Source organism: Pezoporus flaviventris, unplaced genomic scaffold, assembly GCF_033815535.1.
Source record: "Pezoporus flaviventris isolate CSIRO_AGI_PZ_B2104156 unplaced genomic scaffold, CSIRO_AGI_Pfla_v1 ptg000016l, whole genome shotgun sequence".
Lineage (NCBI taxonomy): Eukaryota > Metazoa > Chordata > Aves > Psittaciformes > Psittacidae > Pezoporus > Pezoporus flaviventris.
The window spans coordinates 208,497-235,932 of NW_026892564.1; the positions used below are offsets into that span (position 1 = coordinate 208,497).

Sequence of the window (27,436 nt, forward strand, 5' to 3'; positions counted from 1 at the left end):
CTTTGAGAACTTATGTAGAAAAGTCTTTACCTTCTGTGAAGTAACACTGAAGTTGAGAGGATTCTCCAAAACACTGCATAAATGAAAGAATGACAACATTCGATTGCACTGCAGTTCAGTTTGGGGTGTGTTTGGGTTTGTGTTTTTTTTATGCTAACAGTATCCCTGAAGGAGGTCAACTGAAATTATTTCATGTAACTAGAAGAGAAAGACATATTTCATGTTAAAACACATAGCAAAGTGGGGTGAAAAATAATTTAAAGTGAGAAGGAAGTTCCTTAAGTACTGAAAAGCAAATGAAGATTAGCTATTCCCCCCATCCAACTTAAAGGCCTAACATAGGCCTAAAAGATTATGGTTGCACTACTACTATAGTGCAAGTATGATGATATACCTCCCACCAAATGCTGACATGAACTGCTCTGGTTTTACTATCAGATTTTTATTTTTTTTAAAGATGGATGACTTCAGCAGCACAAAATGACACCTCTGATACATCAGCTATCTTTCTTTTGCTGCTTTTCAGCAATGAATTTATTTTGATAAGGAAAATCCACACACATTAAAATCATTTTTATTTTTCTGCATTTTGACACCAGAAGTGAATGTCTTATGTTACAGTTTTCTATAGGATGGACACAAGTTTAGCTATTTGGATTACTAGAAAGGCAGATTAAAAGGAAAAACAAAAATTAATCTTAACAGAAATAAACCCCCAAAAACTATTGCTTTGCTACAAATTACCATGTTTGTCCCAAAGTTCACAGAAAGTAAAGCTTCTCCATAGCTATAGCCTATGCAATAATTGTACCTAGAGTAAAAAGATAATGACTATTAATTAATGTTCTCAGCGTTTTATAAGTAGCACTTTAAGAATTAGTGAGATTTATTGCGATTTTGTACCAAGCAGTAAGACTGAACATCTGGATGCTGCAGATTTAAGCACACCAAAAATGTATACATTCACTTTGAAAAATTGTTGCTTATCACTCTTCATTGGTAGTAGTGAATTCAGCTGCCTGCTCAACTAAGTTACACAATATAGAGTGTTTCAGCATGCTTCCACTGAGAAAAATATTCAATTGCATGAAAGTAGTAAATCTCACCTCAGAAGATGAAACTGTAGCAGAAAATGCAGCAATGCCCTCTTCATACAAGAATAAAACTTCATACGGAATTTTCACACTTTGAGAATACTTCTCTACATGAATATTTAAAGATAATCAAAAGCTGTGTTGGAAAGACCTCGCTTAAAAAAAAAAAAAAAGGACCACTGCTAACATCAAAATTTAGACTACTTCAGATAACAACTCTGACCCAAAAAAGTATTTTAGTAGTAAATTATATTGATGCAAATTTTATTTTCCACGCATATTCCTAATAAATAAGTTCCTCTAAGACATCTCTTGCCAATTAGGTTTGTATTCAGCTCCTACAACACTGTAAGCACTAAAACAAAGGGATACATTTAAATGAAGTTACACTTAAACGGAGTTATTAATATGATACTAAGACTTTTACAGAAATGCAAACAGGTTTACAGTTACATTTACTAAAAAGTTACAGTAATCTACAGAAAAGGTTGTCATACTCTCCCTACATCCTAAAAGGGATCAAGTTCAGTTACATGGCTACTGAAAAAATGCATAGAAAAATGCATTTCCCTTTATCACCTGTGCTAAAATCTTCCTCCACAATAGAGACAGAAGTACAACCTCTTTTCTGTACAAAGGAAAAGCTTTAAAAACACAGCTTCACATTTTACTACATTTTTGCCCTTCTCAGCTTCCAAGTTCTTGCAAAAACAAATATACATTTTCTCAAAAATGAATTTAAAGGATGTCCACATTAAAAAAATAAAGCCTACAAAAAGTTCAAAGATTTAAAAAAATGTTACTCCTATGGCAGTGATCTCCTACTAGTCCAAATCCAGAAAGTGACCGATGTCCATTTAATATTAACTTTCTTCCTTTATCCAATTTATCATGTTCCAATCACATTATTTGTAAGAAGTCCTTGAGCCGATGAGAGGGCAGAAGAGTTCTCTACAATTAAAAATAGGAGATCAAATTGGGTGTGCCTTTCAGAAAGATACTCATTTGGCACCACCCTGATGGTTAATACTCAGATACTTAGAGAAAGGATTTCCTTGATTAGTTTCCATTGACTGATAAACTGAAAACAAGAAGACCGAAATGACAACAAAGAGAAGAACTTTTATCCACAGGGGAATGGAGCGTTTTTTTGTTGGTGGTTTCTCCAACTTGATGTCAGTTGAGGTACCGTATTTTGGAGCATACTTAGAGAAACATTCCTCCATTCTGAAGTCACTGTGCTCTATAGGCCGGCTAGCAGCTCCTTTGATGGGTTTACGGCAGCTAGCACTGTTAATAGAAACCCCCCCAAACCATAAAATATCACATATTTCAAAGAGCAATCTAAGGTAAACACAAGTTTTATTATAATGAAAGAACTAAAAAATATTCCTAGTGAATGCAGTACCTGAAGCATTTGTTGCAAACTAACACGTCTACCATTACTAGGATGAACACTGAATGACTGCCTTAGTCATTCAGTGTTTAAATACACACCCCTTAAAAAAAAACTGAAATGGCACTTCATCCTGTCCATGTAATCAATGAATCATAACTGGCAATAAAGCTCTAGAAAGTGTGCCTCTTTTACATCTTTAGTGATAACTTATGCAGCTCCACTGGGATTTCTAAATCCAAGATTGCCTTGGCCTTTAAAATATGTATTTGACAGCTTAGCCAGAAGACAAAGCAGTAAGGGTTAAAAAAATCCAGCTACACTGCCATGTCATAGAATAGTTAGGGTAGGAAAGGACTTTAAGATCATCTAATTCCAGCTCCCCCTGCCACAGGCAGGATTGCCTCACCCTGTATGCATGGCATACAATGCATGATTTTTATTAAGTGGTATAGATTTAACACAACTGACAGACCTCAAAACAAGAGCAAAGGTGAGTGGTGAGAGAATACACCACAGTAGTAGTAGCGGTTACCATATGTTCTCCTTATGGTAAGACTTCATGCAATTGCAGTTTAAATTGAAGCTATAATTAACATATTGGAAACACAAGAATTGACTTCACATCTTAACATTGGGAAATTTTCTCATTCTCTAACAGGACAAAGTTTGGTGAATGGCTTAATTATCCAGAAGGTTGTTTAAGTTTTTAGTTAAATATGAAGTTGCAAAGAAAAATGTAACAGCCCTTCTTAGATGCTGTCCTTATTCATGCTAAGATTAATCTCTGACTAGAACAGGACTGCTACTCAGAGGAAAAAAATAGGGTATCTGAAAATTCTTTTTGGCTTTCAGAAAGAAAGCTCACATATATGCTGGGAAATCTTTCATTTAACAGCAGGCCTACAGCAGCTGTATCTAACAGAAAGCTTAGATATTTTAAGCTACACAGATAAGCCCTTTGTATCTAACTCGCAGCATCCAGAAGTTCCAATAATAATTCCTATTAGAATATTACCCTGTTCTCCCACCCTCAATTTAAATAAAGAAATGGCTGTTTTGCCTAACAGAACTATGTATATAGAACAGAAGAGCTGGTCATCTCAACTGTTACTGAGACAGCACAAAAAGTGTTGTTCCTCAGAAACCTACTAATATAATCAGAGAACACTTATCATCTTAAATAGGATTACAAAACTGAGAAACAAGCTCCACATAAACCTTTGAAATACCTAATTCCTGTAGGTGTTGATACTTCATAAGGGAACATTTCCTTGAGAATATCCCTTTCTACTCTTCGTTCTTCTGTATGAGTTCTCTCCAGCACCTAGGAAATCAAAAACAGTTATAAACCTAGTAAGACTGCAAAGCAAAAAGCTCCTGCATAGCTATCTCAGTGACCATAACCATGTGCAATTTTTAAGACTGAGTCACCCAGTGGCATTAAAGAAATTTACTACTTGGGTTCTAGAAGTTAGTTTAACCTTTGTTAGTGGCAGCTGTCTGGTCACTTTTGGTGTCTTAAAGCATTCAGTCCTCTCCTCAGTTTCCTTTAAAATAAAAAATATGCCATATAAATACAATACACCTGCCAGCCAGTGATGTAGATGATCAAAAAAACTTAACCATCACCTCTATCATGGCTGTGTTGATCAGATCACAGGATTGGTTGTGGCCAACATGATTTAAAAAGTACTGATGTAGGCAATCTGTCTCTTCTTGCTGTAATAAACAATGCCACAGTATAGTAAAATACTAACTGAAGAAAAAAAACCCAAAACTAAAGCTTCAAAGACAACATCCAGTTTTCCCACAAGCTTCTATTTGGCAACTAATTCTACATTCCAGTTACACTACAAATAAAGCAGCCCCATTTCATAAATTTCAGACCCATTGAGAATAGGCTTCACAAATGTTAACACAAGTTTTATCTGCAGTAACTACATGAAGCAATGAACTCCATTTAATTTCAGCCAAACATTACCTTGTAATGTAAAAGTACACAATATTACAGTACTATGTTAAAACAGTTACACATACTTGCAAGTGCTTTAGACAGTTCTCCGAGAATATAATTTTGACAGATTTACAGTTAATCTAGTCAAAGAATTATTTTCTTTCTTGATAACTGATAGGAATCTACAGATGCTTTTTAAATTTAGGCTTTTGGGCTAAAGTAATCCTACTATTTGAGGCCCTAAATTAAAGCACATTAAGGCTTTTCAGGATAGGCTGATTTAACAAGATCAAAAGTAGATAAACCAATACTGCTCTATCTTTGAGCTATTCAAAGGATTTAAGGAAAAACAAAAAATCTACATTTTCATCAGAACAGCAGCACAAGAAGAAATAAAACACCAGAACATATTTAGCTTAGGAAAAAAAAGTAGGATTTACACACACACACATACCCCTACGCCCCCCAAATCTGAAAGGGGAAGATAAAAGAGAGAATATACACTTATTTTTATGCCAGTGACACTACTATTTTGACTAGTAACATCTGGACAATGATGTCCTCTACCCCTTCTGTACTAAGAAGTAAGCACATACACACTAGAATCTTGATCACAGAGAGTAAGCAAGAGCAATCTAAGTTTTAATTTATTTACTTCAGCTGTCATCAATGGTTTCTTTGGTGTTCTTCTGGGCATGTCTGAGAGTTCACTGATTGACAGCGTAGGAGATGCATGCTTGTAATTTCCAGTCACCCTATTGCCAACCTGCCAAGATTCAAAATTGTTCAAACTCAGAATCAGCCAAAATACAAAATGAAAGAGGGGGGGGGGAAGGTGGCAGAACCAAGCAACAAAACCTTTATGTGCATTGAATATATGCACATTAGCAGTTAACTCAAGAAGGTTATGTAACAAATACTTTGAAATAAGCACAGGAAACACATTGCTTATCATTCCAAGTACTTTCTTTTAAGCCATTTAGAAATACAGCTATTTAGTTCACAAGAAAAGCCAAATTTAAAAGCTGATATTCTGCATGTACTTAAAGGATCTAAGCTTTGAAAGTGGCTCTTTTCAACCCTCCCCACAAAAAGACGATAGGATCTAGGCGTTTACCCAGTCCCATCTCAAAGTGAACAGCATAGGTACTAATACAAACACTGAATATGGTTTCAAAGAACATAGTCTTTGAATAGTCTTCCTTCCCTTGAAACAACCTGTCTGTTCAAAACAGAACGATTCCATCAGTAAAGATATATTACAGAAGAATACGACTTGCATGATTTATTGAACATATTTACTAAGCATATTTACTAGGGTCTCGTTGCTTGCAGTCAAAATAGTTTCAGCTATGGGAGTACTCTCTGATATTACAGCATCATCTACAGGCAACTGTGCTGTAGCTTCCACCTGTTTGTTTAAAACAAACAAAAGAAAACAATTGAATAAAATTACCACTGAGACCCTAAAAGTGAGAAAAAAAAAGAAAGAGCTTGTCTATTATAAGAAGCCTATCATCACCCTTTTCCTTGGTGTTCTTCTTGACACTCTTGTAGACTCCCTAGAAAATGCCTGCAGAGGTCCACTTTTTGAAGATCCACTTGTCCAGACAGTCTCAGTAACTCCATCTTGAGAATAGGTCTATTCAAGCATCAAACACATGATCAAATACATGAAAGCCATCTCTCAAAATTGGATACCCACAACCAAAAGCCAGAATAGCATGCATATTCCAGAAGCAGTGTCTACAATCCAAAACTTATCTGGATCCTAATATATTCAGTAATTATCATCTAGCTAGACTAGTAGTATCGACCACAATACTTATATTAGAGCACATTATTGTTGAAATACAGAACTGACAAGATAATGCCTGACAGTAAAAAATTTACTTACTACAACAGAAAATGAACTAATGCTCCCTACAAGTAGTTACATCAAGTCATAGGCAAAAAGTATGCCAGCTTTAAGGACCATTGTATTACCTGCCTACACACAAAAAAAAAAAAATATCTGTGAGCATAAGCAGAAAGCATCACCATGTTCTCTACTCACATAGTGGTCTATTCTCTCAAGCAGAGGTGGGAATGGTCTAGGAACAGCCACCCACATATCAATTTTCATGTAACAGTAGGTTTAAACAAGTAAGCCTGACACAGATCTTTACCAATCTAAGTAACAACATGAAGTGCCAAACTTCTATAGCCATTAAGAAACACAGATCATTCCCTATGCTGTAGTGGACGTTTTATGCTAAAAGAAAAAAAAAAATTTTCCTCAAAGCAAATTCCAAACATAGACCTGGAGGGAAAGGGAGAAAAGGGCCTGCTTCTTCTAAATTATACCCAAGACTTCCCTTTGTATTTGGTTAAATTTAAAAATAAAAATAATATAAAAAACCCCACTTTGCTCATCCAAGGTATTTGCCCATTAACACCTCATGCATTGATGTACTACTAAGTTTTTAGAAGTTACATCCAGCGCTGATGGAAGTTATACAGACTGGTGCAACTGTTAATTACAGTTATAACAGCAAGTATCGCTGGAACAATACTAGCCCCAAAATAAAAAAGCCAAGAGCAGGCTGAAAAGGATTTACGGGGGGGGGGGGGAAGCCAAAAAAAAACCTCCACAACAAAACAACACAAAAGCAACAACAAAATAAAAAGTTAACAACATCCTCCATCCATTCACCACTTGTATCTTCAGTGTTACTACTGTGAAATTAGAAGCCGAGAGCTTTAGGAGTCCCAAGTTCTGTACTACAGCTGCTACATATCCAGCAGAGGGAGCACAAGTGTTTCACTTCAGTCACTAAAGTACTTTGAAAGCCAAATGATCAAGTCCAAACAGATGTTTACACAGAACTACAGATTTCAACCTAAGCCTCTGATATTCTTTTCAATTTAAGCAGGATCTTCCAACCCCTCTTTATACAGTCACCAAACACTGGCTTCACTTCCTTATTAAGAAAAGCTGAACTTGCAGCCTTCAGTCATGGCTCCCCACCTCACCTCACCTCCCCACTTCTTCTATTTGAGAGGCATTCTTGAAAAGCCTTAACTAAAACATGAAATTCAGAATAGTTCCACTCAAACACATTCCAGTTAATAAAGCAGTAGAGCAACTCCCTCATACTACTAATGGAGAGCTCCCCTGGTCCAGGCTGTCTGACGAAAAACTACTTTTCTTCTAGTGGAAGTTGGAAGCACTTCAGTAAATAAATGTTTCTCCTTAGTTCTTCAGATTGTTATCAATCATGTGTTTTAAGTACCAAATTTGAAAGTTTTTCTCTCTTACATGAAAAGTCTATGGGAAAAAAATTTCTACTGCATAAACCCCATCCAGGCTTCAGCAGAGAATATTCAACAGACAATTTAAAAAAGTTGTTGCCTACAGTTATACTTATCCTCAGTGTCAATTGAGTAGGCCTTGCCTGCTTATTCCACAAATATCTGGAACTAAATAAACCCTATTAGAATATAACATTTGTGTTTAGGTACGCCGACACCCTGTGTATAACCACAGAAAATTACAATGATGTGGTACACAAGTACTATTCAGCCTGTGCTTTTAACTGTTGCATTACTGAAGCAGCGAAGCCACAGATGAGTTTACTTCAGTTATCACAGCAGCTGCACTGCTGCTTATTTTTAAGAAGCCCAGATATACAGAAAGTAAAAAACTCAAGGGAGAAGTAGGGGAACACAACATCACAAAATGTCACTACACTAACTCTCAAGTAGAAAGACTAGTTCTACACTGTTAAGACTTTGTAACATATACATTATTTAGCCTGTCTCTTTCTGTCCAGTGTACTTACTATGAGGCCTTAGGCTCACTTTGGAGCTCTAAATCTATGTTCACCTACCCAAGTGGAAGTTCAAATAAGGGTTTTCTTCCAGCTTTCTCAGTTCACTATGAGGATGCAATTACACACAAACAGCCAAGCTCAGATTCATCTAGCCCTCCCCTGTTAACTAAGTGATAGGGCCCATAAGCCTGCTAACCTCCTCGCCCCATTTATTTTGCAACAGTTGGCTTAAAGACTATCTATTTGCACTCATTTCTCAAGGGAACAGCAACATCCACCCATGCCAAATGACAACCTTTTCAGGTCTGTACATCCAGACTAAGCCTAGTGCTGCACAGGACCTAGAAGAAGTGGTAAGTCTGCTCACACACTACCCACCAATTCAGCCCCACTGCCCTTCAGAGATTCATAATCTTTGAGCCAATGCCACACAGACCATGACAGTTGCACATAACTCTGCAGAATAAGTATGGTCACTTGACATAATCTCAGACCTGGAAAAAAAATAAAATACAAAAACCAAACCAAACCTTCCACTTTTATTCTAAGCATATCACAGAATCATAGAGCAGTTGGGGTTGGAAAGGACCTTAAGATCATCTAGTTCCAACCTGCCTGCCATGGGCAAGGACACCCCACACTAAACCATGTCACCCAAGGCTTTGTCCAACCTGGCCTTGAACACCGCCAGGGATGGTGCATTCACAGACTCCTTGGGCAACCCATTCCAGTGCCTCACGACCCTCACAATAAAGAGCTTCTTTATACTGAGTCTAAACTTCCCCTGTTTAAGTTTTAACCCGTTACCCCTTGTCCTATCACTACAGTCCCTAATGAAGAGTCCATCCCCAGCACCCCTATAGGCACCCTTCAGATACTGGAAGGCTGCTATGAGGTCTCCATACAGCCTTCTCTTCTCCAGGCTGAGCAGCCCCAACTTTCTCAGCCTGTCTTCACACAGGAGGCACTGCAGCCCCTTGATCATCCTCGTGGCCCTCCTCTGGACTTGTTCCAACAGTTCCATGTCCTTCTTATGTTGAAGACATCAGAACTGTACACAGTGCTCCAAGTGAAGTCTCGGGAGAGCAGAGTACAGGGGCAGGATAACCTCCTTCAACATGCTGGTCATGCTCCTTTTGATGCAGCCCAGGATACGGTTGGCTTTCTGGGCTGCAAGCGCACACTGAAGCCAGCTCATGTTGAGTTTCTCATCAATCAACACCCCCAAGTCCTTCTCTGCAGGGCTGCTCTGAATCTCTTCTCTGCCCAACCTGTAGCTGTGCCTGGGATTGCTCTGACAAAGGTGTAGGACCTTGCACTTGGCATGGTTAAACTTCATAAGGTTGGCATCAGCCCACCTCACTGTCAAGGTCCCTCTGGATGGCATTCCTTCCTTCCAGTGTATCAACCAAACCACACAGCTTGGTGTCATTGGCAAACTTGCTGAGGGTGCACTCAATCCCACTGCCCATGTCACCAACAAAGATGTTGAACAAGACTGGTTCCAACACTGATCACTGATGGACACCACCTGTTACTGGTATCCAGCTGGACACTGAGGCATTATGCATTTGCTAACCAAAAGCATTAAGTTGTTCTTGGCTTCAGGCAGATGTAATTCTTTGTTAGTCACTTTTATTTTCTTGTTTGCTTGGTTCGTTGAAAGGTGAAGGGTTTGACAAGCTACGTTTAAGAGTTCCTGAAGAATTGGGCATAATTGTGAAATTAGATTTTTTTTCACTAATGAAATGATACTCCTTCTATTAACTTCTGGTAACTAAAATACTGCACATGTAATAAATTGCAGGATAAAACACATTAATGACCTCATGTTATTACAGTGAAATTAGATGACAAAAACTTAAGAAGGCACTCATCATTAGAAAATTTCACAAAAATACGTAACTATCTCTTCCCTTTTATTCTGTAAGTAGGTTCCTGAAGACTAGGAAGATTTCTTTGTTGACAGCTAAATTAAATACCTGTGTTACACTGAGGCTGGCAGGGACTTCTGCGTGAACAGAGATTTAGAAGAGTAATCCTTAAAATACAAGATTCAGATGCCTATTCTAAAGACCATCATGAGCAGAAATTGCCTGAATAAATTAAGTAATATTTTGTGTGCTGAACTGTGTGCTTTGATTCATAGAGGTAAGATCTGTTCAGCTTGTACCCTAAAAATCCAATTAATGAGAACTAGTTACAGATCTCTGTAACTGCACTCCATTACCCAAGCTCACACCACAACATACTACCTGCTTTAAGAGACATCCAATAGCAAAAGCATGCTTATACATACAAACACAGTATCTAAAAAGGAAGCATCTGGCATTTAGAATAAAGTAGTGAGGAAAATCACTGTTCTGCTAAAATACATCAAGCTATTAACAGGTAAAATTTTGAGTCACTAAATGTTTTCTAGACAAGCCTTCTACTGCAGCACAATTCCACTACTTACTGGTCAGATGAGTAAAACTGTAAAGATCCTAGGTAACCTAAGCTGAGGAACAGGGCGTTTAGTGACACTGTCATATCACAAGAACACACCAGTCACCAACTACCAAATTCAGTATTCAGCCAACAGTTTGAAAACCTGAGGTACTTCTGTAAAATTCCTTTTTCACCACAACAGAACTAGTATTATTCATAAGGACAGTTGGCACATACAGTGAGGTTTAAACTTGTTATTATTATTCTTCTTAGGAGAAGCTTTCCAACAATTAATAGCTACACTAGTACTGCTGCCACAAGCACAGCTGAGGAAAAAAAACAGATAGCTAATGCATGTGTATACACATACGCATGCTTCTATATATAGGCATATACGGAAGTACCTTACTTCATGTATTAGAAACATTAAACAGATGTATTTAAAATGCATACATATATGTATAGATATCAAACCAGACAGATATAAATGATTTTTTTAAATACATATACATACATTTAAAAAAAGAAAAAGCCAAAACTAACCTTTTTCTAAACTTTTCTTTTGCATGTTATGGTTGCCTATTATTTTTTTCAAGGAGGTTAGTCTGACTGGCCACCTACGGTAGCACAGCTTTTAGTAGAACCTAATTTTGAACATTATCGGGCAGGCTAAACCCAGCAGCTACAGTCACCTCACAAGATTTTTATGCTGCACTAGAATAGGCTTTCTGGAAGAACTTTCAAAAAACAGCAGAGCATACTAAGTCAAATGTGATTATGTTAAAAGCATTAAGGTGTTTATTGAGCATGTCACCTGCAGTTAGTAGCTGTTCCAGACACCACTAAATTAAACATACCTGGTTGTGTTCAACAACTCTTCTTTGTCTGAGTGCTACTGGAGTCTTTGTCCTGGCTTTCAATGGTTCTCTCTTCTCAAGCCTCAGTTCAGTCTTCGGATCTGTAATCAATTTTAATATAATTAGTTTCTACTGGTTGTTGTACTAGTTTAAACCAATTTTATTTCAATAAAATAAATTTTAAGAAGCAACATAACTCTTTTATGAGTTACCACTTTCCTAAAAAGCTTGAGGAAGAGGTAAGTTTGTTCACTGAATGTAGAAGAGACATTTGACATTGAAATTATTAAAAATAATTTAAAACACTGACCCAAGTACTTCAGTTTTGTTATAAAAAGTTACATTTCAGATAAGCTTTGGCCAATCCAGCAGTTCCATTTACAAACTGGTATCAAGCTGCAAATACTTTAACCAAAATACCATTATACTATTAATTGTAGTAAGGGTATTGAAGCTTTTCAACATAATTTAGGTTGGTAGTTTTTATTTCCTTTAAAACAGGTCCTTTTATATAAAGCTCATTTTTGATGCAGAAGGGCAAGTGGTTAGCAGTCATCTTACCAGTAACAGGATGTATTATTACCACCCCTTTCTAAAATTCTAATATACCAACATATCTAGAGTCTATTTATAGAAAAGTTCTGTTTAATTTTTGACAGGGAGGAAGTGTTTGGTTGGTTCTGGCTTGGTTTTTTGTGTATCTATGCCATGTTCCCCTCACCCCCCATCCCCAGTGTTTGAACTTGGTAATTAGATAAAGCATGTGTAAGTAGAAGGAGAAGGCCGTCAGCTGTGACTGGGCTCTCAGCTGTGCTAAAAATAAGTAAATAAATAAATCTTTAACATCTCTCCCTGCTTTGAAAGCGCAAGGGCTAAGTTCAAAACCAAGCCCAAATACACAAGAGAAATCCATTGAGTTCCTAGTTGTATTTCAACCCCTTCTGTCCTGTCTCCATAGAAGTTCTGTAGAAACAACAAAAAACCCAACACCCCCAAAAACAAACCACATGAAATAAGCATCTTCTAACATTCCATTCAATACACTCTTTAAAACCTGTTTTTATATAAGAAGCATGATGGTGTGGAGTTTAAGTTCCATTTCCCCCACCCCTATACCTTTTTCATATAAACTTAGTATTAAAATCACAAAAAACGCATCCAAGATCAACCAACCCACCACAAACTAAGCCCATAACAAATAGAGCATAAAAGGGATTGAGTCGTACATGACAGACATTAAAACAAAAAAGTACAGAAATTTAATACACATTCATATACTATCCAATAGTAAATAGCTACTGAGAGCACCTTAAGACAAAACTGCATTTAATGATGAAGTGCAAAGGACACTAGAACAATTACTATGCAGTTCTCCTCCCCATCAGATTTACAGGCTCCAATCCACAGAAAATGGACAGAAGGGAACAGTTTAGTAGCAGAAGTTTCCTTTTCCAGAACTCGATCACTGTGCTAGTACTGCGTGATTAATTACATGACTCAAGTGGTCTACAGCAGTAAGCCTCACCAAACAGCAGGGTCATGCCCTCTTTAGATATTTCTTCTACTGCAAGTATTATTGATGTATAATTTGAATAGTTCATAACCAAGTTCCACTTAAATCTTACCTTCTTCACTGTCACTGTACTGGTCAGAATCATTACTTCCATTCTGCCTAGTATTCTCTGTAGCTGAAGAAATTGCTGGGAGAGGTACAGGTGCCTTTGGTTCTGGGTCTTGCTCCATCAGTTTCAACAGTTTTTTCTCATAAAGTTTCCTAGTAGTAGCTATAAACAAGAAAGGATATATGCTAAAGATAGTTTATCACCTTTCCTGACTTGACTGCAAGAACCTGGGTGTTATGTATTCCTTTGGGATCTTTGAAAGCACAAGGCTTTGTATTTCTGATCAGTCTGTATGGCGAAAAGCATATACCTCTGGGTAGATAACGCTATCTCTAAGCTTCTAGCTTTTTGGTTTAAGAGAATTGTTAAGATAAACTTAGACCTGTTAGTACACTGAAAGTTACAAGCATTTACCTATGTAAAGGGAACTTACCTGCTCCTTAGATATTTTATTTCATATGTTGTAATACACAAGTGGTTATGCTCTCACAAACAAATATAAAAAATTGTGGGAATGACACTGCAAGGACAACGGTTTCCATGCATATTCCACTATTATCCTCCAAATTATTTTACCCTGTAATTAATGCCCCTTTCCCCTTAGTTTAACCTTTTCCTTTTGCCAAATTAAGCCAAGTAAGCACCACAGATGATGCAATTAACAGCAACAGAACTTCCTGTTTGCTACATCTAGCCATCAGGTTGGCTCACTTGATCTGAGAGCTGTTTAAGATTAAAACGTATCAAGTTTAGCATATACTTCCATGTCAGGACCATGCTGGCAATAATCTATAAAGGTGACTCTTGCCTGAGATGTTAGCTGCAGAAAAGCCTAACAGAAGAAGGCTTCAGGCAAGAGGAAGAGGCAGACTACAAGAAACAGAATCCATGCCCTCCAAGAACAAAGCTTTTACTTAAAATTTTAACATCTTTCCAGTGGACTCTGTGTGTACTCAAATTTTCAGAAGATTTGAGTGCTATCCAAGAGGAATAAATTGAATGGGAAGGCATGCAGTAACAGCTAACATAGTATTATGCATAAGACTTAAAATACACACACAATTCCAGGCTCTACCACTGTCATTTCCATTCACCCAGGATCCCAAGAACATCCACAGGAGGCTCAGCATGTTACAGCAGCCTTTACTCCCCCCCCCCCCTTTTTTTTTAAAAGGGTTGTGGAATTCCCTTGCCATTAAGCTAGTGAACAATCTGAAAGGTAAGGAGCTTTGATCCCACATCACAGATGAGTGCCCAAGGCAAGGGATTAAGCTGGGATAAGAAGTTCTGATGTAGGTTATCATGCAAGACAGAACATTAGTTTCAAGGAGGGGGGGAGGAAAAAAAAAAAAAAGAGAAAAAATAGCAGAAGAAAACATTACTACACAATGCAGAAAGTAGGAAATGCTCTAGGGATGGGTGAAGTTCCACATTCTCATTCTGCTCTCAATACTATAAGGTTATTAAGTAAGATTTATTTTCTTTTTTAGCAGGCTGCAGATCTCCACCTCTGTTATCAGAAAAACTTCAGCACTGGGGTAATTAAGTTAACTAAGAGTTACACAGCTTTGGAACAGAAGCTGGAATATTTCTGGGAGGAGGAATGAACTGCAGACTTGCCTACAATTAAATGTTTCAAGTCTTCTCAATGTAAATAGTTCAATGAAAACATCTTAAGTGGAAAGCAGGACTGCAACAGTATTGGTATTAAACTTAAGTAACTGTATCAGATAAGCTTAGAAGACGCAGAACTGAGATTTACTGGGAAATATGTTGAACAGATCAACATCTGCTAGCACCACTTGACCTACCAACAATTGGGCCAGGATTTAGTCCATACTTCACAAGTTGCTCTTGAAGATCTTCATTACTCATCTCTGTTACGTCTAGGTCATCCTTCTCCTCTGGCCTGGGTTTGTCAGTTTTCTTTGTGGCCTTCTGTGAGTGTGCAAGGAAGAAACAAGTGACAGTGTTTCCAGCTAATATAGGACACATTGTTTTCTTCTAAGGGAACAGGAAGACAGGAGAGTCCTAAATATACAAAACCATAAAAAGTAATTACATTAACCACTACCAAAGCCTATGTGAAACACTTTAAACATTTACACCGCCTAAGCAAACGTGCACAAGCTTCCTACTTATATAAGGACATACCTATTACAAGCCCCTGCTACAGTTTAGAAAAAAAAAAACCCACAAAAAAAAAAAAAACACACACACACACAAAAAACACCACTAAACAACAATACACAAATCCTTAGTTATTATTCCAATCCTGCATTTTAATTTGAAGTTCAAGTATACAACAGGAGAGGATTTCTTTCCTATGACTGGAGAGGTAAGCTTCTAGCTTCTACCATCACAACACTAAAATGCCCATTTTTGTTCCATGGGCATTTCTTCACATTCTTCTTCTACCTCACAGGTCAACACTTGTTCCTCCAATGGCATGGAAAAAGTAGCTACACCCTCTCAACCAAGTTCCTAAAATCCTCATTCCCACTTATCCTGGTATTCTCTGTAAGATTACATTATGGTTACAAAGGAAGTGCAGGAAAGGCAAAACCAGAAACACCCTCAAATTTTCAAAATCCTGTCTGCCTAGGCCTCTGCTACTGTAGCTCTAACAGATCCTAAACCCAACTCTGGCAACACTACTTGAACAGGTGGCAACACACCACCACCACATACAGATGGTTATCAAAATAATCTGCCAAGATGCTACTCCTAAATTAGCAGTTTCCCCTATATCCAAACAGAGTGTTCATAATATTTGTTCAACTTCAGAAGCCTTTGGTCCTAACAAGAGGTATTTCAAGCTCTAAGATTTGCAAGAGAGTGAGAAGAAAAAAACATGCTTAGGATTTACTTGCTCACAACTAAGAAGAGCCTTGATACTACTTTGAAATAAGTAATTTTTTGTCTCAAAGTCATAGGATATAAACAAATATAACTTATTCACTTGGTATTTTTCTCATGTTGGTTGCCCAGATGACCTATCTGGGTTTTCTGGTACTTAAAGAGTAAAACTCCAGATACAAATATGTTGTAATAGTCACTATCAACAGGGTTCTGTGGTATTTCATAAGACAGCACCGAAAGATTGTAAAATGACTGACACAGGTCACCCATATTTGCTAGCCATTAATGACAATTCAATACTGGTTTGAATGCAAGCTTGTTCTTGCCTGAAGTGTCTTGATATTTTGAAGCTAAACAGGGTCTATGAGAGGATTTCCAAAATACCGACTTAATTAGATTTTCCTCCAACTCCTGGATTTTGAAAATCTCAGAATTATGAATCAAAATCAGCTGCTGAAAAGCAACACTCTCCAAAACCTCATGCTGCTTCCTAATTCTGAAAAGTAGACTCCAAGTAATCTGAAGAGATAGTGCCATTAAAGCAGCAGATTTGACTAATGACAGGTTTACAATGCATTCTATCAGTCATTCCATTACCACATATAATCTAATTTTTGAAGCAACTGAGCCTACTTGTGTAGTACACACAGAAAAAAAAAAAAACAAACAATGAACTTGCAGCTATGAGACTTGTATTTACTTTTGAATGTGTCAGTCAGAGCAGTATCACAAGTTCAGCATCACATTAACAAGAATTTAATATCCTGCGCTTTTTTTTTCCCTGGACTACTCGGAACTGTCCAAACACCATAAAAGAATCCCAAAACAAATAATGGATTTCCTTGTTGGGATCTGCTTAGACAACTTGCACACATCACCAAGAAGATTAATTAAGATGCTACTTCCATATTTCAGAAGAAAACTACCACCGTGGTGCAGAAAATCACCATTCCAACATTTCAAAGAAACTGGAAACCTAATTTAATATAACTCCACCTTTGTATCACTTATGGCCACAGAAGAAACTGTATCAATATACACCAGAAAAACTATTCAGCATTGTACAAGACATATTACAGAAATCTTAACTACCAGAAATCTAAATCAAATTAATGAGTAACACAGTCCTTTAACATAAATAGACTCGCATCTCTCATAGCATCTTTGGGTACTTTGTTTTCTTACAAGATTAATTTTACTTTTTCCTGCAGCATTACCACACATTGAGACTATCAGAATAGTCAGTTTCAGCAGAGAAAAAGGGCAAGGAGGGGATGAAAGCTGAAGATAATCTGTGTTCTTCAATCATACGGCCAGATTAATCAACTACTTGTGCTATGTGAGGCCTTCAACTTTTACTTTAAATACCTATTCTCCTTAAAGCAGAAACAAAGTACTTCAACTGTACAAGCAGAAAGCTGCCACTGTAACCACTCACTGTACCATAAGATCAGTTCCTAGAAGCCTAAGGCAGAAGAATCCCTCTCATGCCTTGGTTGCGGTATGACAGCATTAACCTCACAACATCAGTCTTAATTACCACTACTGTGGTAAAAAGCACCACCACACTTTCTGTTCACCATCACAATTTATTCCTGAGACTACCGCGTGAGACAGATAAGAACTAGCTTTAAAATTTACCATTGCAAATAGAAGGCAAGGAAAAACAAACAAAACAGAAAACGAAACAACCAAAACCACCAAACAACCCAAACCCACAAAAAAAAAAAAAGAAACAACAACAAAAAAATAAACCACACCACCAACACCCCACATTTTCCTGGCCTGGTGACCACAGGGAAAATTAAAGTTCTCTTACCATGTTGCAGAGCTGAAGTGCCCAAAATGAAATGGTGGCAACCACTAGGCTTTGCCAAAGTAAGGCAAGGCAGCTGACCACTTTGTATGTGACGTAAGTATTCCTGCAACACTATGCCCAGACCAATAAATCCTCACCTGAAGATCTTCTAATTCCAACCAGAGCTAGCAGCATTAAAACAAACAACAACAAAATATTTCTAACCATTGCCATCTTCTAGAAAACAGAAGATGGAAGAGGAGCTACATAATTCACTTGAGAGAGATTTGTTCACATCAAAGAGATACCACCACCAAATTGCCATTTATCAGGCTCAGTTCCGGATTAACTAGGACCCCAGCCCTTCAAACAAGTACTGAAGTGAGTTATAAGTGTAGGACTTCCACACAGCCTCCTCAGTTCTAGGACCACAGGAAAACAAGAGCGTAAGAGAAGTTCATCTTCTCAGCGTCATATCTCAACAGCAAAAAGCTTTCTTCTTCTTACACTAATGAAAGGAGCAGAAAATGCAAGCAATGAGAATTCAGACTTGGAAGCTACCCCATGCCTTATCTTTTGTATTCCTGCTGAATAGAAATCCAACAACCACAGACTAATTTATCCAGCATAACATACAGGTACATTTACTAGGTTCTAGCACTACTCCACCAAAGACAAGTGTTAAGTAACATCTTAAAGAAGCTATTAAATAATATAGCAGACAAATATGGGGCACAGCATTTCCAAATCCTGACTTAAATGGCACCTACTTTAAAATAATCAAGGATTTTAATCCCAAACAGGTGCAGCTTCCTCACTAGAAGCAGAAAGGTTGAGGGCTTCTTTACTGTTTCTCCAAAAGAGATTAGGACAGGCTAAGACAGTGTCATGGTTTAAGCCTAGTCAGCCATGCAGCACGCCTGCTCACTCCCCCCACTTGCTCCTCCCTGCTCCCGGAGGGATGGGGAGCTGAATTGAAAGAATGTAACTCCCACAGGTTGAGATAAGAGCAGTCCAGTAACTGAGGTATAACACAAAACCACTACTTCTACCACCAATAATAATAATAATGAGAAGGGAAATAATAAGGGAAGAGAATACAACTGCTCACCACCTGCTGACCAATACCCAGCCCTACCCGAGCAAGGATCTAGCCTTTCCAGGTAACTGCTCCCAGTTTATATAGTGGGTATGACGTGCTGTGGTATAGAACACTTCTTTGGTTAGTTTGGGTCAGGTGTCCCGTCTCTGCTTCCTCTTGACTTCCCCTCCTCCCTGGCAGAGCATGAGACTGAGAAAGTCCTTGGTCACAGTAAACATTACTGAGCAGCAACTAAAAACACTGGTGTTATCAGCACTGTTCCCAGGCCGAAAGTCAAAAACACAGCACTGTACCAGCTACTGAGAAGGAGAAAAATGACTGCTACTGCTGAACCCAGGACAGACAGCCCAAATCACACCAATGGAATGCTTTTTAGTTGTCCAGTTCATACAGCATCCTTTCTGGTAATAAACAGCTGTATTTCTCTTAGGGGAGTGGAAGACAAGGAGCTGCATATGCCGAGTCTCAAAAATAAGGCTTATACTGTGAAACTCAGGGATGCTGGAGAAGGACTCTTCAATAGGGACTGTAGCGACAGGACAAGGGATAACAGGTTTAAACTTAAACAGGAAGGTTAGGTTAGATACGAAGTTCTTTACCACAAGGGTGGTCAGGCACTGGAACAGGTTGCCCAAGGATGTTGTAAATGCTCCATCCCTGGCAATGTTCGAAGCCGGGCTGGAACAAGCCTCGGGTGATATGGTTTAGTGCATGGTGTCCCATGGTAGGGGGGTTGGACCTAGACGATCTTAAGGTCCTTTTCAACCCTAACTGTTCTACGATTCTAGGATTCCCCTTACACTTTTTATTCTATCATACACAAACATTCCCTACAGTAGAATTTTTTTAAAAAACAAGTCCTACTGAACTTTTTAACCTCAAATGCCTCCAGACAGTATTCACCAAAAGCTACAGGACAGACAAAATACACAATGAAAAGGCTATTATGCAGCAGTAATTTAGCGATAATGATACACACAACAATGAATTCTCTACCTTTTAACATTAGTTAGTAAGTGCCAGACCTAAAATTTCCAAGCTTACGTATGGTAACAATTCTAAATTATAAGATCAGGGACTATTCAACCCTCCCATCCCCTCCACAGTGAAAGGAATGTGCCCACCCTGAAAACAGATGAGTACTGCATAATGAAGAGCTTCTTACAGAGAAGCTAAGTGAAAGGGGGGGGAAATCACAAAAAAAAAATTAATTAAGAAACCAAAATAACAGATGGTCTCATCAACTGAATGCTGACCTGGAGATCTGGCTTGTGTACATGTCCCTGCTGAACAATGGACATGCATTACTAAACAAAAATAACTTCAACAGGATTTTATTGCTTCAATATAAACACCATTACTACACTAGATGTCTAACAAGCACATCTCCCTAGTTCATGATTCCAGAACTGCAGAAAGCCTGAAGGTGCAGAACAGCATGGCAAGACTTCTCCCTGAAATGGGAACTACTCAACCACCTCACCCCTATTGCTCACAGCTGTCACTCAGACAACAGAGTGCCATTTAAAAGGCCACAAAAGTGTTAATCTGTATTCTGGGTCACATTCGTACAGCACATCATTAATTAAGAGATACAGCCACACAGGAAACACTGAATAGATTCTCTTCCTTCACAAGGTAGCACATATGCTTCACAAGTCCCTCTTCTACCCAAACACACAGTTTCACTTTCCATGCTCACTATCTTCATAAACCACCAGTTTTTCCATTAGCTTCCCTATTCCAATAGGGAAGGGGTTGAAACTATAGTTACCTCAGCTACAGATACTATCACTACCACGCCATTCTGACCTCAAGGAGCTGAGGCTACTTGATTAAAACAAGTGATAAAAAAAAGAACAAACAAAAAAACCAAACCAAACAACAACAATAAAAAAATAAATACATTAAAAAAAACCACCAAACCCACAACACCCAAACAAAAACAGCAAACAAAAAACCTGTCCCTGATATAATCTTTCAAACAGGTCCTTCAGGTCCAGATGCTCCAATTATACTTTCATTAACAGAAGTGAGAAGGAGACATCCAACTGGTATTTTTAAAATCATCACTTTAAAAGTCAAAAATATCACTCGGTGTGTTTCAGAAGAGATTCTTCCAGGACATTAAATGCTACAATAACACAAGTCATAAAAACCTATACATTTTAAGTTCTCCTGTCTGGCAACAGTGTCAAGATATTTTTTACATGAGCTTTAAACCAATGTTTGTAAGGAGACAGAAATGCCTTTTCATAGTTACTTTTTCTGAGCTGTGTCCTCATATTCACCCCAGAGCATCCAGGACCAGGATTATCCAGATGCAGACAGTTCTCCCCCACACAAAAAAAAAAAAGGTGAGGTGTCTCACACCAGCCACTGTCCTCACATACCACTACACTAAATAGGCTTAGGGAAAAGAAGTTGCTCAAAAATGTAAGTAGAGATGAAGGAGCTGGCTCCTCCAGAGAGTATTGTCAGACTGAGGCCCAAACAAGCATGATCTTAAAAGCTTTTCTTCTTCTGGTAAGAGTATGTAGGCAGCGAGCCCTCTCCCCTTTCCCAAAGAGAAGTACTCCATCTAAAGAAATGGTCATATTTAAAATTATACTTTCAGATATTTCACAGGACAGCTCTTTTTATATATATATAAAAGTATATATAAGAACTATATGTAGGTTAACATTTAATCTCACTTTCATTTAGTGATTTTCTTTTCTGTATTTGAAGTCATCTTCTACAAAGCAAACTGCACTTTATGAGATAGGAGAGGATTTTGCTGCATCACATTATGAAGCATAAAAAGTTACTTCCTATAGTAAGATAGTCTGATTTTTAACTTTAGATGCCAAAAAAAAAAAAAAAAAAAAAAAGCTAATTTCCAAAAGAGTTTGCTTGTCTAAAGCATGAGTTTCAGGGCCTGAAAACAACATGGTGAGAACAAAACCCCTATAAGCTTTGATCTACTTATACATGCATTTTAGGAGTCTGTACATTCACTACTGGACCAAAAAAAGAACACACAGGTCAAAATAAACTCTCACGAATAGTAAGAAATATGAATAAATGAAACAGCAGCAGTAGCACTATACATATCAACTTTAAACCACTATCATATTACGGTTGGATGCAGTATTGATGGAGCTATCCTAGAAGTGTGGTGGATTTAAGAGTCTGTACTCAAATTGAAACTACGGGGTTTTGTCTCCTTGCTGCATAGTTTTTATCAACAGAAAATGTGCACCTAAATGCATTATCAAATGCCTAAAACTTAGAAAAAAGAACACTAAAACGACAGCAAAGACAGTTTAAAATTACTAAGGACTATGGCAATGTCAAACCATTAACTGTCAATATCAATAGACCTGGGTTAGCTTTACTGTCTCTTTAGTGAGTGTAACACAGATGTTCAGAGCACTCCTTCGGACTTTTTTCTCATACCCATTTGAAGAACAACAGTGCTTCCTTCCCTTCCCCCCCAGCATCCGTAAGCCAGTTTAGAGCTCAAGTAAGGTATTGGTATGAACTCAAACACCATAGGGGTACCCGCCCTCTCCACCTTAACCCCCATACCCAGAGGATGCCATGGGGAGGCAGCCCCGAAGCAAACCCCTGGCAGCCAGCCCCATCCTCACCCAAGCAACAGGCCACGCCCACTCTCCCACGCAGCTCTATGCTCTGATCACCCCTACACAGACACGAGCACTGCAACCCCAACTGGCTGCCGGCTCACAGAGGGCTGTAACTTTGCACTTGCTAAAGGGAATTCCGAGCTGACCTAGAGGAAGATGGGGATGGCTTAGCTGACGGTAAACTCTCCAATGATTGACAAGCCAAGACCACCCTTATTCAGGCCAATATGGCATCCCCTTTATATTTTTCACATTGAAAGCCTAGTAAAAAATATATTTTGTACATCTTTTATACCTGTGCCCATAAAGTAAGGACAGAGTACTTTTTGATTGTGATCCCAACACCTTCCAAGGACTTGAGCAAGAGAGGATTGCTCACCCAAAGCATCTGCAAGCAAGCAGGCACACACAGAGGAAGTTAAGCCCTCACACCTATTGCCTTGGTATAAGCACAAACTTATTACACATCTCACTTGAGTTGGTCTTCTCTACTCAAAAGTACCCATTTCTCTGCTACAAGAGTGATTCTGGCCTTTTTCTGCCTCTCCCTCTACCTATCCAACATCCATTCATTCATTCATTCATTCATTCATTCCAACAGTTAGAATAAGTCTTTACTCCCAGAGCAGTTCGTCTGGGTTGGGTATTTTTTTTTTGTTGCTTTTTTAGGATTGTAGAATATTAACCTATATCCAAAGAAATACAAAAACATAAGGAATAGCAGAAAGCACAGTGGGACAGAACCCTCCAAAATGCAAACCTATGTAAATGCTCTTTCAAATGTTTATACAAGTTAATACTAGCCTTGACTGAGTCACTGGGATTGAAGAGGCTTTTTCTGTTTTCAAATTAAGCAACAGTCTATTTTTTACAGTGATACAGGTAACATTGAATAGAGCAGTCAAAATTTTTTAATTCCATAGCAGATACCTTTGTAATATTGTCAAGTATTTTGGTGTTCCAGAAACATACTAAGTAGCAGATTGCCTGCAAGTTTCAAAGAGCTGGTTTACAAGCTCCCCCCCAACCAACATACACACACCAATACTACAATTTCTAAGACCTGTAATACACATAAAAATTGAACTAATAAAGCATTGCAATTTTGTTACTCAGTTCTGAACCTAGTAACAGAAGATACACGTTATTACTCTAGCGTATGTCACAAAATACTTTTATTTCCTTAGGCATCCAATGCTAATTGTTTTCTGCTCCTTTTAAATATACACATAAAACCAATACCTAAGATAAACCAATTAAGTTGCACTGAGGAGTAAGAGACAGAGGTTGTCAAATCAAATTCTTTCTGGAGCCTACTAAGTGACTTACAGGAAACATGGAATTCCTTTCTTTTATTTCTCCTAACACCCTGCAGCCCCAGCTTTCTCCCTTTGCCCCTTCCAGTTTCTCTTCTTTCAGAGGTCTGAGTACTTTCCCTCCTGTCCTCTCCATCCTATCAAACTATTCCACTTTGTTCCCGTACCAGAATCACACTCCCCTGGACATCAGAATTCCTTCACTTTGCTTCTCCTCCAACAGCTTTGGGGACAAGTCACTCTGGAGACCTGTATATCACTTTTCTGGAAGGAGAACCAATTAGAGAGGCATCCTTGTGCCAGAAGGCATTAACAGGGGCAACAGCTACTTAAGCTGCAAGCAGTTTCACAACTACCTGCACAAAGTAGAGAGCAAGCTTTTTTGCCTCCCCAGCTTTTCTTGAAGGGATAAAAGTGGAGAAATGGGTAGGAGAAATGGCACAACAGACCCAAACCCAAGCAACTGCCACTAGAATATTCACAGAAGTTTCAGAAGTTATGATGATGGAGTGCTCTAATATTAACACACAAGACTAGCAGAAATAGCACAGCACCTTTTAGACAGTGTTAACAGAAGTTTAAGTAGTACCACCCATTGTGTAAACATTAAAAAAAAAGTCACCTGGAGTTGTTTAAGCTTAAGCACTGTGAAAGAACAAGTAAGAATCAGATCTAAGAACTTCAGCAGTTATGAAACTTTCCTTCTACAAGCGTGAAACACATCAGATTCAAGCTCATCCTACTTTACTCAACAGCACCTCACAAATGCTATAGGCAAACCACTAAGTCAGATCACTGTAGAGTTTCTCAGTGAATGCTAGTTTATTATTTGAACTGGACAGATGTTAAAGATAGGCACATAATTTGGTTGGAAAGCTCTTCCTCTTTTAGTTGCAGTTTTCATATTCTTAATTCAGGAGCTCTTTGTTAGTTTTTTTTAAAGGTTTAAGTGTGAAACACCTTCAAAGGAGTCCGTTTCTCTGCATTCTCTTTACAACTGAGCTTTGAAACACAGTATTTCAGACCCAACTCAGTACTCATAATATCACACACATTAGAACTCTGGTAGCTGCCAGTCGTTATAACAAGCCTTTATGCGAGACCTGACAGCTTAGAATTATGAATTAAGAGTGCTTATTCAATATATTCAAATTTACAGATCACTTATTAAGCAGGAAATCACATTTTCCCAAAGGAAAAAATTCTAAATGGCATCAGCTCCCTCCCTCTTCCCTTACATGATAAAGTTTGTCTAAGAAAGTCTATCTAAGAAAGCAAGTAACAACGAACCAACTGAAAGTGCAGCAGAGGCACTCTGCTGTAAAACATGCTTAGATGTACGAGACAGCAACATTAAGCAGACCCTCTTTACACTAAACACCCCACTTCATTAAACAAAACAAACAAGCTGTGAAGGAACAGCTTCACCCTTTCATCTGGAGGTATTAACACGGAGTAACGTTGCTCCAGTACAACCGAGACAGCTGCCGGGGATCATGTTTCTAAAGTAAGCTGCAGCCCCGTGCAGTTTCTCCTGTTCTAGTCCTCCAAGACCCAAGTATTTTACTTTCGAGACGGCCCGCCAAACCCCAGTAAAGGATTCCCAACACACAGTCCGGGTTTGTCCCACGCTCCACGCCCGATCTCCCTGCCCCTCCCCGGCTGGAGGAGCCCCGCGCTGGGCGCGCCCTGCGGCCACCGTGGACCAACCATTCCGAAGCCGCTGCCGCTGCGGAGCGTACACACTGCTCGCGACACGGAGACGAAGCCGGCTCCAGCCCCGCGGGTCCCAGTTGGGCTCCTGGCAACGCGCGCCTGCCCCTCCAACCCCGTTCCCGCCGGGTACGATCGCACCCTCAGCCAAACCGCGCCTCGAGGGAGAAGAGGCGGAGCCAGCCCTACGGCGGAGAACGCGCGGGGAGCCGCGGCCGACTGGCGGTATGGGGGGTAGGCCCGTTCGGGCGGGAAAGCGGGCCCGAGGCCGCCGAAAAGCCGAGGGAGCACGGGTGGGGGTCGAGACCCCAGCGCAGGGTCGGGACGGCGCTGCTCACCCGTCCGGCGGCAGCGCCGCGGTTCCTGGCGCCGAGAGGCGTGGGCTCCCGCTCCTCGTCACTGGAGAAGTCGGGTTGCGCGGCGGCGGGCGGGTTGCGGGCGGTGAGGTGCTGCAGGTAGAGCTGCACATACACGTCCTTGCGCTGCTCGCCGCCCGGCAGGCTCACATTGTTCGCGATTAGCTCGCTCTTCAGCTTCTCCTTGGTCAGCACCGACGGATCCGCCAGGAATTCAGGCATCGCCGCCGGCCACCACCGCCACCGCCACCCTCCCGGGAGAGGCACCAACAAAGCGCGGGGAGAGGGAAAAGGGGTGGAGGAGAAAAGAGAGGGAGGAGAGAGCGGAGGAGGAGGACTCGCCTGCCCCACGCCAAGGAACCCAGCTCCCTAACGGGCAAGCGCGCGCACGGAGGGCTTCTTTCAGCCAGCAACAAACCGCGCCCCGATTGGCAGAAAGGAGAACGAAACCGCCCTGTTATTGGCTGCCAGGAGGAATAGGAAAGAGGCGCGCGAGACCCACCAGCGTTAGTGCTTTGCGCGCGCAAGGGATAGTAACGCAGTTTAAATTCGGCTCAGGCGGGAGACGTGCGGGGGGAGTTGTGTGTGTCGTTTTGGGGCGGTGGCGATCACCGATCACCGATCACGGCAATTCTTTTCTAATCCGTATGGGTCTCTGCGGCTGCTCCATGCCGCCCTTCCCCGGCTACACAGGCTATTTCCCTCTGCTGGGAGAAGGGATGGGGGCGGTTACGGCCCCCCGTGAAGGAAATCCCTGTACCCTGCTGAGATCCCTGTGACCTGCTGTGACACCTGCTCCTCGGCACCGGCTTTGCTTTGGTGTGCTGAGGCGGCTGGCCCACGGATACCCGAGTTCTCTGCCGGGGTAACAGGACGTGCTGCTCTTGCTAGCCAAGCGCTTAGCTTCGCTCAGCGTGGTAGCTGTCCGGCTGCAGAAGAAACCCAACCGGGAAGCTGGTAGCTAAGCTGTCAGTGTAACTGCTGCCGTTGTGATGACTTGCATGTTACACAAATAATAATAACAAAAAAAAAATGCTTCTGTAGCATTTCAAGATTTGAAAGGTGCATAGAGTTTTAAGGCTGCATGGGAGTTAAACCTGTGTTTACGCGCTCGTGGCTGGAAACACACTGCTCTCAATTTTCCTGTATTTTATGATTGGAACAGTTTAGTATTTAGATCTGACTACATATCCTATGCTTTTGAGAGCTACCTTACAGGATCAGAGATAAGAATTGAAATGTGAGTATTTACATTTGTCCATCAATTGTTGACATACAACAGGAGTGGTAGTGTTTGTGCCTGCACCTCTTTATGTTTCAGAAAGTGTTTTACACTGCTGTCGACGAAAGTGATTCCCCCGGTTTAGGTTTGCTCCACCACAAAGTGTGGTGGCTGTCATTTCGGTTTACCCGGCCAGCGAGGTGAAGGTGCTGAGGGTTATTTTTGTGGAAGGTAATTTTGAGGTAAATCAAAGACCCATGGACA

At 39.8% G+C, this 27,436-nt stretch overlaps 1 protein-coding gene across 5 annotated transcripts; it reads right to left on the reverse strand.

Moving 5' to 3' along the window:
• Positions 1–558: 558 nt before the first annotated feature.
• Positions 559–26,407, reverse strand: TMPO (thymopoietin). 5 transcript variants are annotated; one of them, XM_061454540.1, is made up of 11 exons: positions 25,933–26,407; positions 14,983–15,109; positions 13,175–13,333; positions 11,550–11,650; positions 5,970–6,089; positions 5,763–5,858; positions 5,103–5,213; positions 4,123–4,212; positions 3,975–4,040; positions 3,723–3,817; positions 559–2,384 (listed from the first exon to the last, which is right to left on the reverse strand). In XM_061454540.1, the coding sequence occupies exons 1-11, from the start codon at positions 26,170–26,172 to the stop codon at positions 2,096–2,098; spliced, it is 1,494 nt and encodes a 497-aa protein (XP_061310524.1). In that variant the 5' UTR covers positions 26,173–26,407; the 3' UTR covers positions 559–2,095. The 5 variants fall into 5 exon arrangements, with proteins under 5 accessions (XP_061310524.1, XP_061310525.1, XP_061310526.1 ...); XM_061454541.1 differs by lacking the exon at positions 5,970–6,089 and having other exon boundaries at positions 25,933–26,406; XM_061454542.1 differs by lacking the exons at positions 3,975–4,040; positions 4,123–4,212 and having other exon boundaries at positions 25,933–26,401.
• Positions 26,408–27,436: the final 1,029 nt, after the last annotated feature.

Coding starts and splice junctions, on each gene's coding strand:
- TMPO (XM_061454540.1), bottom strand. CDS start 26,172: ATGCCTGAATTCCTGGCGGATCCGTCGGTGCTGACCAAGGAGAAGCTG. Junction 11,651..13,174: donor GTACAGTGACAGTGAAGAAG/GTAAGATTTAAG, acceptor AATTGATTACAG/ATCCGAAGACTGAACTGAGG. Junction 6,090..11,549: donor GAGTTGTTGAACACAACCAG/GTATGTTTAATT, acceptor ATGCTTGAATAG/ACCTATTCTCAAGATGGAGT.